We start from the raw sequence: 20990 nt of genomic DNA, 5'->3' as shown, positions 1-20990 counted from the left end.
TTCATTAAACCCAAAAGAAGATAACCAATCAAATTTAAAAAATAACATCAAAAATGACAGGAAGTAATAATCACTATTCCTTAATATCTCTTAACATCAATGGACTCAATTCCCCAATAAAAAGACATACACTAACAGGCTGGATATGTAAACAGGACCCTACATTTTGCTGAATACAGGAAACAACCTCAGTGTCAAAGACAAACACTACCTTAGAGTAAAAGACTGGAAGACAATTTTACAAGCAAATGGTCTCAGGAAACAAGCCGGAGTAGCCACTCTAATATCAAATAAAATTGACTTTCAACCCAAATTCATCAAAAGAGACACTAAGGGAAACTTCTTTCTGGTCAAAGGAAAAATACACCAAGAAAAACTCTCAATCCTGAACATCTATGCTCCAAATGCAAGAGCACCCTCATTTGTAAAAGAAACTTTACTAAAGCTCAAAGCACACATTGCATCTAACACAATAATTGTGGGTGACTTCAACACTCCACTCTTCTCAATGGACTGATCACAAAAACAGAAACTAAACAGGAACACAGTGAAACTAATTGAAGCTTTGGACCAATTAGAGTTAACAGATATATATATATAGAACATTTCATCCTAAAGCAAAAGAATATACCTTTTTCTCAGCACCTCATGGTACCTTCTCCAAAATCGATCATATAATTGGTCACAAGACAGACCTCAACAAATATAAGAAAATTGAAATAATCCCATACCTCCTATCAGATCACTATGGAGCAAAAGTGGTCTTCAGTAGCAACAAAAACAACAGAAAGCCACCATACACATGGAAACTGAACAATACTCTACTTAATGATACCTTGGTTAAGAAAGAAATACAGAAAGAAATCAAAGACTTTTTAGAATTTAATGAAAAGGAGATAGAACATACCCAAATCTATGGGACACAATGAAAGCAGTGTTAAGAGGAAAATTCATAGCCCTGAGTGCCTCCAAAAAGAAAATGGAGAGAGCATACACTAGCAGCTTAACTACACACCTGGAAAGTCCTGGAACAAAAAGAAGCAAATTCACCCAGGAGGAGTAGAAGACAGGAAATCATCAACCTCAGGGATGAAATCAATCAAGTAGAAACAAAGAGAACCATACAAAGAATCAACAAAACCAGGAGCTGGTTCTTTGAGAAAATCAACAAGATAGGTAAACCCTTAGCCAGACTAACCAAAGGGCACAGAGACAGTATCCAGATAAACAAAATTAGAAATGAAAAGGGAGATATAACAACAGAAACTGAGGAAATTAAAAAAATCATCAGATCCTACTACAAAAGCCTATACTCAACACAACTGGAGAATCTGGAGGAAACAGACAGTTTCCTAGACAGATATCAAACACCAAAATTAAATCAGCATCAAATAGATCATCTAAACAGTCCCATAACCCCTAAAGAAATAAAAGAGGTCATAGAAAGTCTCCCAACCAAAAAAGCACGGGACCAGATGGTTTTAGTGCAAAATTCTATCAGACCTTCAAAGAAGACCTAACACCAATACTCATCAAACTATTCCACAAAATAGAAACAGAAGGAACACTACCCAACTCGTTCTATGAAGCCACAATTTTGCTGATACCAAAACCACACAAAGATCCAACAAAGAAAGAGAACTTCAGGCAAATTTCCCTTATGAATATCGATGCAAAAATACTTAATAAAATTCTTAAAAAGAACACATCAAAACAATCATCCACCATGATCAAGTAGGCTTCATCCCAGGGATGGAGGGATGGTTCAATATAAGGAAATCCATCAATGTAATCCACTACATAAATGAACTCAAAGGAAAAAAAAAACCACATGATCATTTCATTAGATGCTGAAAAAGCATTTGACAAAATTCAGCATCCTTTCATACTAAAAGTCTTGGAAAGAACACGAATTCAAGGCCCATACCTAAACATAGTTAAAGCAATATACAGCAAACTGGTAGCCAACATCAAACTAAATGGAGAGAAACTTGAAGCAATCCCACTAAAATCAGGGACTAGAAAAGGCTGCCCTCTCTCTCCATACCTTTTCAATATAGTACTTGAAGTTCTAGCTCGAGCAATTAGACAACATAAGGAGGTCAAAGGGATATAAATTGGAAAGGAAGAAATCAAATTATCACTATTTGCAGATGATATGATAGTATACTTAAGTGACCCAAAAAACTCCACCAGAGAACTCCTACAGCTGATAAACAACTTCAGCAAAGTGGCTGGTTATAAGATCAACTCAAGCAAGACAGTAGCCTTCCTATACTCAAGGGATAAGCAGGCTGAAAAAGAAATTAGGGAAATGACACCCTTCACAATAGCCATAAACAATATAAAGTATCTTGGTGTGACTGTGACCAAACAAGTGAAAGATCTGTATTATAAGAACTTCAAGTCTCTGAAGAAGGAAATGGAAGAAGACCTCAGAAAATGGGAAAATCTTCCATGCTCTTGGATTGGCAGGATTAATATAGTTAAAATGGCCATCTTGCCAAAAGCAATATACAAATTCAACGCAATCCCCATCAAAATCCCCACTGAATTCTTCATAGAGTTAGAAAAAGCAATTCTCAAATTCATCTGGAATAACAAAAAACCCAGGATAGCTAAAACTATCCTCAACAGTAAAAGAACTTCTAGGGGAATCAGTATCCCAGACCTCAAGCAGTACTACAGTGCAATTTTGTTTAAAAAACAAACAAAACAACAACAACAACAACAAAAAAACCTGCATGGTATTGGCACAGCGACAGGCAAGTAGATCAATGGAATATAATTGAAGACCAAGAAATGAATCCACACACCTATGGTCACTTGATCTTCAAAAAAAGGAGCAGAAAACATTCAGTAGAAAAAAGATAGCCTTTTCAACAAATGGTGCTGGTTCAACTGGAGGTCAGCATGCAGAAGATTGCAAATTGATCCATTCTTATCTCCTTGTACTAAGTTCAACTTCAAGTGGATCCAGGACCTCCACGTAAAACCAGACACACTGAAACTAATAAAAGGAAACCAGGGAAAGGCCTTGAAGACATGGGCACAGAGGAAAAGTTCCTGAACAGAACACCAATAGCTTATGCTCTAAGATCAAGAATTGACAAATAGGACCTCATAAAATTACAGAGTTTCTGTAAGGCAAAGGACACTGTCAAAAGGACAAAATGGCAACCAACAAATTGAGAAAAGATCTTCACCAACCCTACATCCAACACAGGGGTAATATCCAATATATACAAATAACTCAAGAGGTTAGACCCCAGGGAACCAAATAACCCTATTAAAAAATTGGGTACAGATCTAAACAAAGAATTTTCACCTGAAGAAATTCAGATGGCCGAGAAGCACCTTAAGAAATGCTCAACATCATTAGTCATTAGGAAAATGCAAATCAAAACAACCCTGAGATTTCACCTCACACCAGTCAGAATGGCTAAGGTTAAAAACTCAGGAGACAGCAGGTGTTGGCGAGGATGTGGAGAAACAGGAACACTCTTCCACTGCTGGTGGGATTGCAAGATGGTACAACCAGTTTGGAAATCAGTCTGGAGGTTCCTCAGAAAACTGAACATGACACTTCCGGAGGACCCTGCTATACCACTCCTGGGCATATACCCAAAGGATTCCCAGGCATGCAAGAAGGACACATGCTCCACTATGTTCATAGCAACCTTATTTATAATAGGCAGAAGCTGGAAAGAACCCAGATGTCCCTCAATGGAGGAATGGATACAGAAAATGTGGTATATATACACAATGGAATACTACTCGGCAATTAAAAACAATGAATTCATGAAATTTTTAGGCAAATGGTTGTAACTGGAAAATATCATCCTAAGTGAGGTAACCCAATCACAAAAGAATACACATGGAATGCAATCACTGATAAGTGGATATTAAGTGATAAGTGATAGCCCAGAAGCTCTGAATACCCAAGACATAAGTAGCATATCAAATGACTTCCATGAAGAAGTAAGAAGAGGGCCCTGACCCTAGAAAGGCCAGATCCAGCATTGTAGGGGAGTACCAGGACAGAGAAAAAGGAGGGAGGTGATTGGAGAATGGGTGGAGAGAAGGCATGTTGACATATGGGGAGGGGAGAACCTGGAAAGGGAAAAGCATTGGGATTGTAAACAAAGAATTTAGAAAATAATAATAATTTAAAAAAATGTGAGTTCCTCTCCTCCACTACTGGTGGGATTGCAAGCTGGTACAACCACTCTGGAAATCAGTTTGGTGGTTCCTCAGAAAATTGGGCATAATACTTCCAGAGGACCCTGCTATACCACTCCTGGGCATATACCCAGAGGATTCTCCAGCCTGTAATAAGGACACATGCTCCACTATGCTCATAGAAGTCCTATTTATAATAGCCAGAAGCTGGAAAGAACCCAGCTGTCCCTCAACAGAGGAATGGATACAGATAATGTGGTACATTTACATAAGGGAGTACTACTCAACTATTAAAAACAATGAATTCATGAAATTCTTAGGCAAATGGTTGGAACTGGAAAATATCATCCTGAGTGAGGTATCCCAATCACAAAAGAACACACATGGTATGCACTCACTTATAAGTAGATATTAGCCCAGAAGCTTGGAATGCCCAAGACACAATTCACGTATCAAATGAAGCCCAAGAAGAAGGAAGAACAAAGTATGAATATTCTGGTCCTTCTTAGAAGGGGGAACAAAATCCACTCCCTCCACAGAGGGAGATACAGAGATAAAGTATGGAGCAGAGTCTGAGGAAAAGACCATCCAGAGACTGCCCCACTAGGGATCCATCCCATATACAGTTACAAAACCCAGATAATATTGTGGATGCCCACAGTGCTTGCTGACAGGAGCCTGATATAGCTGTGCCCTGGGAGGTTCTACTAGTTCATGACAAATACAGAGGAGGACACTCTAAGCCAGCCATTGAACTCAGTACAGGGTCCCCAATGGAGAAGCTAGAGAAGGGACCCAAGGAGCTAAAGGGGTTTGTAGTGCCATAGGAGGAACAACACTATGAGCTACCCAGTACCCCCACAGCTCCCAGGGACTAAATCATCAACCAAAGAGTACACATGGAGAAACCCATGGCTCTAGACACATAGGCAGCAGAGGATGGCCTTGTTAGACATCAAAGGGAGGAGAGGTCCTTGGTCCTGGGAAGGGTCGATATGGCAGTATAGGGGAATCAGGACAGGGAATTGGGAGTGGGTTGATTGGGAAAAGGGGGGAGGGGAGATGGGTTAGGGGACTTTCAGGGGGGGACCAGGAAAGGGGACAACATTTGATATGTAAATAAAAAATATATCTAATTTAAAAATTTAAAAAGAAGAAATGTGGGTTCCTCTAGTAGAACTTAATATCCCTTTGCAGGTAAAAAAGTGAGCCTTATATTTTTTTATTTTATACATTACTTCATTTATGAGATATTGAGGAGAAGCCTTGCAGTTCAAATAGCATGAGTTTTTGAGTCATCTAGAATCATTTTCTTATACAACATCAGTCACTTGTTTAGGGTAAGAATTAAAGGGACAGAATCACAAACAGAAGTTCCCCTTATTCTCAGTCAATCCCCATGCCTCCGGAATCAGATTACAGAGACTCAGACATACTTCTGTTACTTAGTAATTATTAAGATTAATTTGCTAAAACATTTTTTTGTTATTTTGTTGTTGTTGTTGTGGTTGTGGTTTTTCTTTTGAGACAGGGTTTCTTTATGTAGTCCTGGCTGTTCTGGAACTCTGTAGACCAGGCTGGCCTCGAACTCAGAAATCCACCTGCCTCTGCCTCCCAAGTGCTGGGATTAAAGGCATGCACCACCACTGCCTGGCCACTAAAACATTTGAAAGTGGCATCAATTTGAGTATTATACTAGTCCCTGGAACTAAGTAGACTTCTTTCCTTTCCCAGTTGAATACAATTTAATATCCAGTTAGGACAGAGAGTATTTGGTGTATATTCAGCAAACATTCTTCAATAAGCATATAATTATTGACAGCAATGACATTTTAATAAATAGTATTTCCTAATAGTTGGTTGAGTCTCAAATTGTTCATTTCATCTCACTAGAGAATCCTGTTTGAAACTTCTAGTACAAAACTACCTCTGGTCATTGGTCTTTGTTTACCTTCCAGTATCCACTTTTGTCCTCAGTACTTTCCAGATCACAGAGCCATCAATCTCCCCAACTGTTGCCTACACCAATGTCTTATGAGGGGTGCAAAGCCACAACTACCAAATAATCATAATGACCAAAGAACAGTTATGAATCCAACTCATTTTTCTTCCACTTCAAAAACATAACATGTCTGTACCCAAGTGACTGAAAATAATGTCAATCTTAGAAATACACATAGGGTCACACACACACACACACACACACACACACACACTCACACACACACACACACACACACAGAGAGAGAGAGAGAGAGAGAGAGAGAGAGAGAGAGCAACAAATATCAGTGTCATTATGAGTAGTCCACGTATCCATAATTCTAAATAGAAGAGAGGTGTGTATCCCTTCCAGTAGGTTTGAGATTTGGATAGATTCTCCAGTTCTCTCCTTCCCCATTCTCTTGCCTCATCATCTCCTTCAGCAAACTTGTTCAATTTCATAACTATTATTATTACAAAGGGGTAGATTCTGTGGCCCAGGACCTACATTTTCAAATGCTTGCCAGGCACTGAGTCCAGCACTACCTCTAATACAGTCTGGCTCTCCTGACTTGCTTATTAGTTTTCCTATCACATCTCCTAGGAAACCAGACATAAAGGTAGGAATTTCTAGTACATATGCATCTCTCATGCTTAAGCAGCCTTGGCAAACCAGCCATTTCAGCCCTCTTAGAGCCTCTCATAGCCTCCTGTTCCTCTCTGTTATCATCAGTATGTAACTATGGGGTTCATCATCAGTACCTGACAATGGGATTGGTTTCCTTCCTAACGTGGCTTCTTTGCCCAAGCATCTCCCATTCTCACTCATTACTTATTCTTCAGTCTCCTGAATAGTTCCAACTTGGATTAGAGCACTGCAGTTCCAGTCAAGAGCCTCTACTGCTTCCCCATTGCTAACAAGTCTGTGCAACTCTCCTGCCCTGCCCCAAGACAGGGTTTCTGTGTGTAGCTCTGACTGTCCTGGAACTCACTCTGTAACACAGGCTGCTCTTGAACCCCTACCTCTTCTTCATGTGAGGATTAAAGATACATACCACCACTGCCTGTCTGTGTCTGTAAACCACAGGAAAATTCTCTTCATAGTCCCTTGCAAGCACCTTTATGTGTCTCACATGCCAGTTAAACCAAAATACTACTCTCCTTTCCTCAACATCTTCCCACATAAAATGTTGTAGTACTTTATCAATGATACAAACTCCTGAGTTCCAGAATTGTTACTTTCTGGGGGAACTGTAGGGACAAAATGGAGAAGAGCCTGAGAGAAAGGAAGTCCAGTGACTGGCCCAAATTGGGATACAGCCCAATGGGGGGGGGGGAGGCCCCGGGGCCCTGACACTCTTCCTGAGGCTGTGGTGTGCTTACAGACAGGAGCCTAGCATGGCTGCCCTCTGAGAGGCCCATCAAGCAGCTGAAAGAATCAGACACAGATACTAGAACCCAGCCAATGCACAGAAGCCAGGGTCCCCTGTGGTTGAATTGGAGAAAAGTTGGAAGAAGCTGAGGGGGAGGGTGGCCCCATGGGAAGAGAGACAAGCAGTCTCAACTGACCTGGACCCCTGAGATCTCTCAGACACTGAGTCACCAACCAGGCAGCATACACCAGCTGATATGAGGCCCCTGACACAGATACAACAGAGGATTGCCTGGTCTGGCTCAGTCAGAGAAGATGCACCTAACCCTCCAGAGACTTGAGGCCACAGGGAGTGGGGAGGTCTGGTGGGATGGGGAAGGGGGTGGAAACATCCTCTTGGAGATGGGAACAGGGGTGGGGGGGAGGAGGTATGGGATGGTGAGCTTGTCTTGGGGTGGGGCAGATGGGGAGGGGGATGAAGTCTGGACTGTAAAAAGGATTAAATACAAAAAATTAATAATAAATTAGAAAACAAAACAACTAAAACCTCCTGGGTTCTTTTTCCCACTACTGTGACAGTCTGCTGACAGAAGTACCTCAAAGAAGAAGAAGCTTATTTTAGTGATCGGTCTAAGGAGATATCAACTAGTCCTTGCAGCGGGGAGTCACGGTAGCCCGGTTGGCTCTGTTCATACTAAAGTATCTTTAGAAGAAGCTGAGACCCACATTTCAGAAGGTCAGAAAGCAAACTGGAAACCAGGAAAACACCCTCATCCTCAAGTGCCTCTCTAGTATTTATGTCTGCTGACTAGGTCTCATCACTTTCCAAAACAACATCAGCAGCTGGGAATAGCACTGAATTTGTAAGCCTGTGGGAAGACACTTTAGCTCCAAATACAAGCTTTACACCCCAGTGCTAACTCTTCCATGAAGTTTCTCCTTATAAACGGAGCTGAAAGATTATTAGCAATGTAGAATGCCATCACCAACTGATGTCTACACAATGCCTCTGACAAAACAAGCCTCACCGACTGATGTCTACACAACGCCTCTGACAGAACAAGCCTCGTCCTTGTAGCTTACTTCCTGTTAGACTCCACTGCTTAGTTCTAGCTCTGTAAGTATCCAACCTAAACGTATCATGTTGCTTATGCCCAAATTCCAAGCATTAGCAAAAGGTCTCCAAATAGTATACTATAAAAGGCCAAGGAGCAGCTACTTGATTCAGTATTTGAATAATTGATTGAAGATAAAATGTGACCCATCACAGCTGTGATTCTAGCCCTCTAAGTTGAATCAAAATAATCTTCCATGTTTATAGGCGACCTATACTTTTTGTATACTTGTTGCTATAGTAAGTACTAGAAATAAGAATCGCTGTTCTTTCTGTACTTACAACACAAAGTAACTGGCATTTTCCATGGGAACAAGTGACATTATTGCGGTACTTTTGACTAAAGACACATTGTCAAATAAATCATAGAAATGAATGATGAGAAATATATGCAAGATATGACAACCATAAAATCCAATCATTTTGAATGATCATGATTTTTTCAAATGAGCATATAGATGCTCTGCACATTTATTACACAAAAGGCTGTAATGCAACACAAATTATACTTTTCATAAATCTCACTAAAGTCACCAAAGCTGAGTGGATCTATTTTGATGTTTAGAAGGATGTTAAGTGTTGGCATGAAATGGGATAGTTCAAATAATTCAGTGTTCTTTCAAAAGCATCAACAAAAACAGTTCCCAATGCACCCACAGTAGACCGAAGTGGCATCTTCAGTTTAACTCTTCTGATCTCAGAGTCATGTCCAAAAGTAGCCTGCTAGATTTGGAAAATAAAGTCTGAGATCTGGCTTGGTTCTATTACTCATAATGTGGACCACATACAGCCTCTCTGAGCCTTGCTGATCTCAAGCACAAGAGTCTACACCAGTAGCTGCTACCTTACAATATTCTAGGGGAAAGAAATGCAGAGATAATATAACTTAACTGCTTTTAAACTATAAGGTCTTATCAAGAATAAGCTAGTAAGCCTGGTATGGTGGGACAGGACTGTATTCTCAGCACTCAAGAGATTGGAAATGGGAGTTTGAAGCCTGCCTGAGCTCTTCAGTGAGATCCCGTTTCTTTTTTGTTTTTGTTTTTTTTGTTTGTTTTTTTCAAGACAAACAAAAAAAGGTTTCTCTGTGTAGCCCTGGCTGTCCTGGAACTCACTCTGTAGACCAGGCTGACCTTGAACTCAGAAATCCGCCTGCCTCTGCCTCCCAGAGTGCTGGGATTACAGGTGTGCGCCATCACTGCCCGGCCAAATATGACTTTTCTTTCCAAAGGGAAAACAACCTCTTATAGCTTGGTTCTCTAATGAGAAAAGATGAAAGGAAGGAAGGAAGGAAGGAAGGAAGGAAGGAAGGAAGGAAGGAAGGAAGGAAGGAAGGAAGGAAGGAAAGGAGGGAGGGAGGGAGGGAGGGAGAGAGAGAGAGGGAGGGAGGGAGAGAGAGAGGAAGGAAGGAAGGAAGAGAGAAAGAAAGAAAAGAAAAGAAACCCAACAAACAAAATTAGAGAAAAAGAACTTTTTGTTTGAGGGGATTTCTGAGTGCTTGTGAGAAAAACTCCAAGAAATCATGACAAGAGTTTTAGGACCTTGGTTTCATCAAAACCACAGAGTTGTTGTTGGATTGTGCTTTCTTGTCCCTCCCAGGTATAGTGGATAGGAGTGAGTTTACATCAGATTATTTACTAGGAGTGGCTATTGCTATTTGTTTATATGCCTCCGTGGAAAAAAACACATTTCTGCCATGTGCTTGCTTGCCTGTCCCGTGTGACTGGCCGTTGTGAATGTACACTTCACTTACTCGTGTGACTCTTTTTAACTCTCAGAATATAAATTGTATGGTGTTCTGAATAAAGTTGGCTATTTGATGACACTTTAGCCAGCCTTATTTATTGACTCCGTTCTCCAGGTCCCACACCACCTTTATAGCAGTAAACAGCTTAGAATGCTGTTAGTGAAAATGAAGGATTATATCTCTAAAAGAGAACTGTTGAGTTCGATCAATCTAAAAAGAATAAAGATACATCTACACTATCCATCTGCATCTGTCCTGTTCTATTGCACATCACTACTCAGCCCCAGCTGTGAAGGAAGCAATCGAACAGACGATGAAGCAGGAATGCTGGGTAGATGGATAGGGTATGAAGAGGCTAACCAAACGTTGTCTTCATCTACTTAGAGCAAACATTTACAAAAGACTCAGACTATCCTAAAATGAGCAAAGAGCCTTGGAGACTAACTATAGAGAAAGATGGTCAGAGAGGATTAGCCTGTGGGAAGCAGGGGCTGCCTGTGCCAGGATATGCACTGTCCTAGTATAGAAGAGGGCACATGGAACTAGTACCTGAAAGACTGCTGTGATGGACAGTCTCTTCCAGAAAACCATTAGACTTGGGTCTTCTTTGTATATATGGCTACAGAAAGACTCAACCTCCCTTCCCAACATCCACATAAGCACCACTCTTAATCCTTCCCTCAATAAACACACAATCTACAGAAATACAAGATGTTTGCTGAACCTCACTTCAATTTAGATTCTCTGGTTGTTTTTTTAAATTTATATAACACTCCATCTCTAATACTTCCTAACAAGAAATTATTAAACAACCCCTACTCTTATCCAACCTGGTCTGGAACTCTGAATTCTCCTGTCTTATCCTTTCAGGTGCTAGGATAAGCAAGCTTGTTACCATGCCCAGCTTAAAATCTTTATTGGACAGAAAATATACACTAAAATGTTTGGCTAGATGCTAATAAAAATCACAGATTTCATATAAATATTATTGCTTTCTAGCTATGCTAAAGATTAAATCTGTCAACACTGGATGCGCTCACTTAAAATAATCTGCTGAACCAAGAAATTATCAGGCTTTTAAATACGTCCAACTCATTATAATCTAGCAGCACCATCCCTATGACATTTTGGTCTGTTTCACTTATTTGGGTATCATATGGTTCCTAAAGATATCAGAGACATCTGAAATAGTTGCTAAATATGTAGCAACCAGAGATGAGGGGTGACCGTATGAAAATTCTTAATGGCCAAGCGGCCTCTCTTTGAACGGCATAAGTATACCTCAGAGCCACAGTAGGTCCTGCCTCAGACTGCTTCCCTTTATAAATCTGAGATGCAACAATATCTACTCAGTGTATATAGGCGTAGGTTAAATAGCTGACTCAGACCCACTTCTTCCAATTATAATGAGCCAGACAGGTTGCTTTAAAATTAACAGGGTCTCTGATTCCTCATTCATAAAATGAGTGGGTTTGTTTAGAGTGATTATTACAATTAAGTTTTATTGATATCTCTCCATCTGTATCAATCAACATATCAAGAACTTACTTGGCCTTCAAGACACCTTAAAAATCTTAATACCTCCACAAAAACTTCTAGACTTTTTTCTTTGCATTTTTTTTAAATCTTATCACTAACATATCCAAATTAGCATCTACTAATTCTCTAATTGCTTTGTTGTCTGTTGGCTCATTCACATTTATACTGAAAACTCCCCTGGAAACCATAAGTTTAATATTTAAATTTTCCACAATATGTTACACTTATCTGGCATTCAATGACTAATCATTTAAACTGAATCCGAACAAAGATACAGAAAACATATGTACAGTGGTGACCCTCCCAAAGGATAACTTTCGTCAGCCTCTTTCAAAGTATTCATACAGGCAGCACAACTTGACTGATTTGTATGGGCATAATCAATCAAAATGTCTGTTGAACAGTGCTAAGTTGGCATGCCGGAAGATTGCTTCCATGCAATTAAGCTGGGCAGTGGTGGTACACGCCTTTAATCCCAGCACTTCAGCGAGAGAGGCAGGCAGATTTCTGAGTTCGAGGTCAGCCTGGTCTACAGAGTAAATTCCAGGACAGTCAGGGCTACACAGAGAAACCTTGTCTCGAAAAAACAAAAAACAAAAACAAACAAACAAACAAATCCATGCAAATTAACGGTAACACACTACACCATCACATTACCCATTAATAAAGATAAGGTGTGAGAAAAATTTACCTAAAATGAAGATAATAATCAGCTTCTAGAAAAGGGCAGAAATTAGATGTCTCAAAACTTCCCCAGCCTTTGGATATCTTCAGAATGCTTAGTAAGAGGAGATGAAGTTAGGAAGTCATGTGGGTGGGGATTTACCCACCCTCACCGGAAAAGCAGTGGGATACAGGCTTAACTTGTTCTAGGCAAACCTCCCCCATTTCCATCTTTACCCTGCCCCCAAATAACTAAGGTGTTAGATATGTGTTAAGTTCTTCCCTAAAGAAGGAAATAAAACAAGAAGAAATATTCACATAGAAGTCTTTTTCTGACTATATTTCACTTATATATGTGAGCCAGGCATTTTTTATAAGAAAACCTGAAACTTTTATTTTGCCGTGTAAATTTCTTTTTTTTTCTTCTTTTTTTCTTTTCTTTTTCTTTTTTTCTTTCTTTTTTCTTTCTTTCTTTCTTCTTCTTCTTCTTTTTTTTTTTTTTTTTTTTTGAGACAGGTTTTCTCTGTGTAGCCCTGGCTGTCCTGGAACTCACTCTGTAGACCAGGCTGCCCTCAAACTCTGAAATCCACCTGCCTCTGCCTCCCAAGTTCTGGGATTAAAGGCATGTGCCACCACTCCCCAGCGCCCTGTAAATTTCTTAATTCACTCCTTGTTATTGCCTTAATTTCCTTATTCAATGAATTTACGTGAACTGACACTATATGAACACCAAAGTAACAGGTGGAAACCATGGGTTAACAGAACCAATACTAGTGGGCTGAAATTAGGACAATCTACAAAGTGATCTGATGAAACTAGACTTGATACTCAGGCTTTTATTTAATCTCTAAACTACAGAAAGAATTCCTTCTGAGACTTTCATAGCACGCATTCATATAATGCTTGAGGGTCTGGAAAGGAGGGCATTTACTAAGGTGTGGAGTAGATATAGAATTAGGGACAATCATGGCCCAAACTGTATTTAAACGCTAGAAAAATACTGTGTAAATGCCTATAAAGAGAATTCCAAAAAATACATGGTAGGGTTTTACAATAATGAATGACTTGACTTTTAAAACAAAAAGGGGATATCTTTACAGAGTGCTTATGCCTGCTTTTAAATCTTTCACTTGTTTTTTGTTTAGCTTTTGTTGTTGTTTTCTGAGACAGGACTCAGTATGAAGCCCAGGCTGGCCTAGAACCTACCTTCCACAGTCAATCTCCCAGCCTCAACTTGGCAATTGTTTGCTTTTGTCTTGTGTTTCTGATCATCCAATTAATTGACCTTCTCAGGGGAAACCTATCTAGTCTGTCCACACTTGGTTTAAAGAGGACTACTGTAGCCCCCCCCCCCCTTTAGCCGTGCCCACACGTAGTGTGAACTGGAGTGGAGATTAAGTCAAGCCTCCTTGTAGGTTGGCCTTTATCTCCTCCAGTTAACCTCAGTAACACCTCCTAGCCTGAAGCGTAACCAGGTTTTCCTCACAGCCCTGTCAAAGGAACCGCACAGACCTCAAACAAGTCTCAGAGAATGGGTGGTATTATTGGGTTTTTTTTCACCTAGGTCAAGGTCAGTTCTACTCTTCCAGGGCCTTTGAAAGAAGAAACCCCAAACAGTATTATAAAAAGGTATAACCCTGATATGATGAGCTCCAGTGAAAATTCCATTCCTATGAAGTCACACACATATGATTTGGTTTTGAAAGACTCTGAGATACAACTCTATTGTATCATGCCCACTACTCAAAACACAGTTGATCCACTGGTATAATTTTGTGCTTAAGTAGTTCTACAGTCTCACATGGCTACTAAAGACTACAGATGACTTGGTAATTTTTTTCTTTTTTCTTTCTTTTATTTTTTTTATTTTTATTTTAATTTATTTTTTTATTCTATTATTTTATTTTGGTTTTTTGGATTTGATTTTTTTTTGAGACAGGGTTTCTCTGTGTAGCCCTGGTTGTCCTGGAATTCACTCTGTAGACCAGGCTGGTCTCGAACTCAGAAATTCGCCTGCCCCTGCCTCCCAGAGTGCTTGGATTACAGGCATGTGCCACCACACCCGGCGATTTGGTAATTTCAAGTCTGGAATTAACAAACAAACAAGCAAACAAATAATAAATCTCCGCTCCACCCCAGTACTGAACTTCCTTTTAAGGAAAAGCTCTCCAGACACTGTCTACGGGGTCCACCCCACAGAGGCATATCAAGGTCCAAAGCTTGTGCTGCTGTCAGGAAACAAAATCCGCACTTGGTCATCTGCCCTGCCTTCACCCCTAGTGAATGAGGGTCTTCACTTCTGACATGAACAAGTTGATGGTTAACTGCATTCGGTCCACTGTTACCTCTCAAGGGGCGGGGCTCAGACTTAGGCTTTAGTAACCTTGACACCCAATTAGCAGGAGATCGCCAAATCAGTCCAGCCAATCGCCGCAGGAGAGCCAAAACGAGGCATGACGTCAAATAAGATTAACTCGGCGCGTCACCCCGACGTCAACCTCTCCTCTGTCGGACGTCCCGTCCGGAGAGCAAAACTCCTGCGACTTTGGGCCCCGCCCCCTTAAGGTGAAGAGCAGCCAATGAGGGCGGCTCTGTGGGGATTCAGACCAATGAGCAGAGAGGCCAGGGTGGGGTGCGGGCTCGGGGGTGGGGCGGCCGGCGGCTGTGGAAGCCCGAGGTCTAGCTGAGCGTAGTATATGACAGTACGTCAGCAGCGGGATGGCCGTAGCTGTGGCGGCGGCTGCAGGAGCCCAAGCAGCCGCGGCCGCAGTGGAGGCAGGAGCCGGAGCGGCGTCCGCGGCGGCACCCCGGGGAGTTTAAGATGGCGGCGGGGGGAGCTGCGGGACTGCGGGAGGAGCAGCGGTACGGGCTGGCGTGCGGGCGGCTGGGGCAGGACAACATCACCGTGCTGCATGTGAAGCTCACCGAGACGGCGATCCGGGCGCTGGAGACTTACCAGAGCCACAAGGTGAGCGGCCGGCTGGGCAGCGCTCGGGGAGGCGGCGGCCACTGATCTTTCTTCCGGGAGCCTGGCGCCGCTCCGGTGGGGCGCTGGCTCCCGCTGCTGCCTCGGCACTCGCCGAAGGGAGCGAGGCCCGCCGGGGGGTGGGGGGACGCCGACGCCGCGGTCCCGGGCGGCTGGCTCGAGGGCGCGGGCGGGCGGCCCCTGGTGGCGGGGTCGGCCTGGCGGGGGCTGCGCGGCCGCTGCGGGACTTTCCAGCCGCGCCCGCGGGTTCCTGGCTTGTTGGGTCCCGCGGAGGAACCGGGTCCTGGGGAGAGAAGTGTGGCGACCGCCCTACCCTCGGAGGGGGCGCGCGCAGCTACCAGTAAAGAAGCGGGGGTCGAGGCCGCGAGCGGTCGGAGTCTTCTGGGAAACGCCGAGGGCTGGCTGAGCCGCTGAGCAAGGGGCGGCGGTCCTCCGTGGGGGTGAGGACACAACTCGTACTCTCAGGGATTCGGAGACACTGGCACCCCGCGAGTGTAGGCGGGAGTGTACACGGTGTACTCGGGAAGGCCGGGACACCGGGAGCGAGGAGCGAGGGGGGGAGGGGACACACCTTGCACTCGCCGGGACTCGGGGGCTCTGTGGGTCGGGTTCCCGGGGACGCACCGCGCACAGTGTGCCCGCAGACCGACACCGCACCTCGGGGAGAGACCCCGACGACTCGAAATCAACTAGAGCCTGAAACGACGGCAAGCTCTGGGAGAAGGGATTCTCGGAGGCTCCGCGGAGCCCAGAGAGGCGCGCCGCGTCCAGTGCTGACTCGCTGTCTGTTGGCCAGCAGCAAGCCCGAAGGTTGCGGAGAGACGAGCGGCTGACTGGATGAGATTCTGTTCTTTTCCTGGGCCCCAGAGAGAGAAACCTGGGTCTCCCCCTTATCCCGTACTCTGAGCGTTTGTCTCCACTACAGGAAGAGGCTCCAAGGCACGTACCCTGTAGCTGGAGTCCAAACCCAGGAACTTTCACACAGAAAGGCGCCGTAATGACAGTTTAACAAGCCGGGGGGTTAAGGAAAATGATTGTGGACTTGTAAAGGAATGGGGGTGGGTGGAGTAGGGAGACGAAGTGGACGTGTTGTCGAAGGGAAACACTGCCATATGGAAGTACCGGGGGCATTTTGTTCAGAGAAAGAAACAGAAAGAGCTACACCTCACCGGATTTTTTAACAAAAAGTTCAGTGCCTACTAAAGAATATATTCCAATATGTCTCATAAAACAGGCGCAGAGGGACACCCGTCTCGGACCTCACATACTTAGCTAAAAGTGGAGAAAAGAATTAACATCTGTTGAGCTCCCACTAGTGCCAGGCACTTTAAATGCATACAGAGAAAACTAGTCGTAGGCAGAACCATCATGAGAGGCAGAAACCTGGGTCAGCAGAGCTTCCAGAAGCTCCCACACACATGCATACACACAGAGAAGAGCATAAACAGTTGTGTACATCTTGGGAATATGTGAGTTCACATGACAGAAAAGGAAAGATCCAGAGCATATGCTCTCAGAGGCTCCCAAAGAATTGATTGGACACGTATCATGCACAGGGAAGCATATGGTGGAAAATAAAGACAAGTATTATGGAGACTGAGGGGAAGGCAACAGGGAGGAGTACAAGTGTAGGGAGAAATGCACCTTCCACCAGGGGGATGGCCTCATATGGCTCGGAGAGCAGTGTAGAGACACAAAGATACAAATAACAAAACTGAAGCTGCTGGTAGCTACTCTCCGGGCAGGTTCACAAGTAAAGAGGCCAGCACCAGCATGAAGTGGGAGGCCCATCTGGGGAAAGGCAGGCAGGGGTGCCGGGGTGCCAAGGCTGACAGAGATACTCAGCTGTGCAAGATGGAGAGAGAAGGTTGTGGGTTCCAGGGGCATAGGAAGCAATGACAGTGGGAAGAAGGGAGATTAGTAGATGTGGAGCCTAGCCCCCCAATTAAAAAGACAGCAGAACAGGCCTGAGGATACAGAAAGGCTGAGATAGAGGGGGTAGAAAGTGAACTCTGGGAACAGGGTGGGGGTGGGGTATCAGCCCCTTTAGAAAACCACAGGCAAATATACATTTAAACTGGGATAGTGCTCCACACACTGATTCAGGGAATTGGTGAAGAGAGACTAGAAGAGAGAAGGTGCTGCCTAGGATAACTGAGGCAGCAGACCACCCCACCCCAGTGTCTGCTGGGGCCCTGCAAGGGAGTTTGTTTTCTTACCTTTGTGCGGCCTTCCTTTCTGGCTGATGTTTTCATACTTGGAATTAAGGTTAAAGGACCCCATTCACCTCTGTTTATATGTTTCTTAACAGAGACAGAATATCAAATCTTGTTCTCTGATAGCTCTCTGCTTAGATTTTTTTTTTAATGTTTTGTGTTTTAATTAAAGGTACTGAAGTCCATGACTTTGTTCTGAACTGGCCTTAGTCCCTGGTACCACCTTCACCCATTTTCCACTTCTGTCATGTAAATTAGTGCATTGGATCAGTCCTGAGTCTCCACTTTTCTAAATGTGGCATACTGCGGGTGGGTGGGGCTGAACACGCCGACTCAGCCCTTTCTTTAGACACTGCCTTGTTCTCAGTTAACCAGCTCCTGTCCTCGTTGGTTCTCTTAAGCTATACTTTGGTTTTTTGTTTTGTTTTGTTTTTAATAGAGACACTTGTTAAGAGGTGTGGAAATCGAGTCTACCTTAGGGTGAAAATGACCTTGTTGTAAAACCTTGGAAAAGGGAAGAAGTTAAAGCAAAGTACTCTGGAATATTTAGCATAAATCCCCTGTGAGCATGCCTGGGTACCTCTTCTGGTTCGTATAGACCAGGGCTGATGCAGTTGATAGCAGTGGGCATCTCCCAGAACCCGTTTATCCTTCAGTGGAAACGTATTTATTGGTCTTTTTTACTTTCCATCATTAGAAGTAGGGTTCATGACTTTAAATGTAAGTGCTGTTTGAGACTGTCAGCTTCAATAGATAATAAGAGAATGCTTTGAGATGGCTCAGTGCATCCCCACTCTGCACTGGGGATGATGTTTATTTCTTATATAAAACTGTTCCTACCATGTCCGTACTAATGGAGTCGGGCGCCTGACTTATAAAGAGATGATGGCCTTTTAAGAACTTTCTAAGGGCCAGAAGTGTTAACTTTATTTGCTAAGTTGAGCATCAGGAGTTATTTGTCCATAGTGTCTGTTTCATTTGCTCTTTTAAATAATCCATTTGACATAAAGCTTCACAGAAGGAGAGTTAGGAATGTATAAGCTATGATTTAGACAAATGATATAGTTCTGAGATAGTAATTAAGTAAATATACTAAGTTCTCATGGTTTATCAAAACAGAATCTGGTGGAGATACTGAAATCTTGCTTTTCTTCAGATCTTAATTCTTCATAGTTTCAAAACACAAACTTGATTAGCCATCAATATACGAGTTTTCAGTTGTCAGAGAAGAGCTCTGAAAACCGTAAATGGGCATGGGATGCTGAGAGGTACAGGTGGAGGCCGTGTCTGCTGACTGTCCCTTTGCACACACCTGCAAGAGGGAACCAGTTTAAAGATGCTTTATATTATTACATTATATTTTCCCCAAATGTCAAACTATATAAAAATTAACATACATTTTAGCTGACTTCCTTATTTTTAGCGTTTTTCTTTTGACATTTTAATGATATACTTAGATAAGAAAACATTTCCAAATACTGTTTTTAGATTTTGTTATTGCTGATCCCATACATTTGGTCATTTTTTTTAGATTCTGAGGCTGCACACTGAATGTAGAGTGCTAGGCAAGCACTCTTTTCTACCACTGAACTAGAGCCCAAACCCCTTTTGGAAAAAGAATCTTCTGCATTGTGGGCTGGCCTAGAAAATGCTATATCAGTGAGGCTGGCCTTGAACTTCTGATCCTTTTGCTTCTACTTACCAAGTACTAGGATTGCAGGTCATGCAGCATGAAGTAGTGTTGGGTATCTAACACAGGGCTTCCTGTGTTAGGCAGGTGTGCCATGCCACCAGTGGAGCTGTATTCCAGCAGCTAATTTGCCTCTTCTGTTGTTTGTCCCTTTGTGACAGAACCTTACTGAGTTACTAGGACTGGCCTTGAACTTCCTATGTAGTTCAGGCAGATCTTAAACTTGTAGCTCTCTTCCTTCAGCCTTTTATAAAAATGTTTGCCAAAATCTTCAAAAGTAGTCAGGCAATGGTGGTGCACACTTTTATTTAATCCCAACACTTGGGAGGCAAAGGCAGATGAATCTCAAAACAAAACAAAAAAGCTGACCAAAAAAGCTTCAAAAGTAGTTGGCTTAAATTTCATGCTTTCTCAAGTATAACATGAAAGTTGAACTTGGTTATGTTTGGGAGCACAGCTCTTTATTTTCCATCTTTGAAGATCAGGTAGCCACTGCCTTTTTGTAGAGCTCAGTTAATCTCGTGTCACCAATAGTTTTATTGGCTTAAAACTATCATTTTATTATTACTATTTTGCTTTGATTAGTGTCATTTAGAAAAATGTTAGTTTGAAAAATTTTTACAAGTATACTTCTACCTAATTTTGAGTGAAGAGCTCATCTGTATTTAAAAAAAAAAACTATATATTCTTTGTAATCAAGACATAGAGTCTCAAATCAGCCTCTTGTGCCATTGTCCTTCATAGTGGCCCCAGGTGGCGAGCCACTTGATTGTTTTCTGTAGTCCTTGCTTTGACAGGTCCCCTGGACAGGCCCCAGGCCTCAGGCTGTCCTCCAGGTGAATGCTTCAGTCATTGATTCAGCCCGTGGTAAGACACAGAAAATTATCCCATGCTCCTTACTTGTCGCTCCCTATTAATTATGTCTGTTAGTTTTCAGTAATCTACTTTGTAAATCCAGATGTTCTTCTCTGGCTGCCACCTCAGAATCTAGACTTGCTGTCACAGCAGTACTAGTGTTGTCAAATGTGCTTATTAAGTAAAACCATGAAGTTTGCTGTAGGTTCCATTTGTGTGTAACCAGGTTAATTTAAGTGTTACCTAATTTTATCTTAGACCCACTTTCAATCAATCAAACAAAGATAACTTAGTGCCCCAATTATGTACTACTTAAAACATTTGCCCTCATACTCAGTTCGAGGTGCTCCTTCCTGAAGAAAAATAGGAGCCAGATTGCCTAAAATGATGCCAGGGACCTTGGCACCCAGATTGGGAGGAGAGGAAAAGAACATATGTGAAGGGTTGGAACATGTTAAAAAAAATCATTGAAAAGGAATATAGAATTCTTAGAATAGCTTCCGGGGACTCTCAGCAAGGACAGCCCCTAGGCTCAGCCTTGTCACTTGTCTCTTGCACACTCTGGGAAGATTGCAGAAGTCATGATGGAGGACTTGCCAAGCAGTTGATGGTAGGGCCAGAGGAAGTCAGTGCTAGGTCGTTTTTA

General features: G+C 42.6%; 2 protein-coding genes across 3 annotated transcripts in view; one reads left to right on the top strand and one right to left on the bottom strand.

Annotated features, from left to right (window-relative positions):
- The window catches only part of LOC127666532 (high mobility group protein B2-like), a 147128-nt gene extending 129040 nt beyond the window's left edge, over positions 1–18088 (bottom strand). The window contains exon 1 of the mRNA XM_052159400.1: positions 17803–18088. Within this exon, the coding sequence (XP_052015360.1) occupies positions 17803–17866 (64 nt within the window). The 5' untranslated portion in view covers positions 17867–18088. The remainder of the gene's footprint in view (positions 1–17802) is intronic.
- Ell2 (elongation factor for RNA polymerase II 2) overlaps positions 15301–20990 on the top strand; it is a 69079-nt gene continuing 63389 nt past the window's right edge. The window contains exon 1 of one of the 2 annotated variants that reach the window (XM_052159398.1): positions 15301–15565. In XM_052159398.1, the coding sequence (XP_052015358.1) occupies positions 15419–15565 (147 nt within the window). In that variant the 5' untranslated portion in view covers positions 15301–15418. The remainder of the gene's footprint in view (positions 15566–20990) is intronic. The other variant, XM_052159399.1, reaches the window with a different exon arrangement.

This window comes from Apodemus sylvaticus, chromosome 16 (genome assembly GCF_947179515.1).
Source record: "Apodemus sylvaticus chromosome 16, mApoSyl1.1, whole genome shotgun sequence".
Taxonomy (NCBI): Eukaryota; Metazoa; Chordata; class Mammalia; order Rodentia; family Muridae; genus Apodemus; species Apodemus sylvaticus.
The sequence above is the reverse complement of the archived record's forward strand: the minus strand, read 5'-3'. Positions and strand labels throughout refer to the sequence as shown.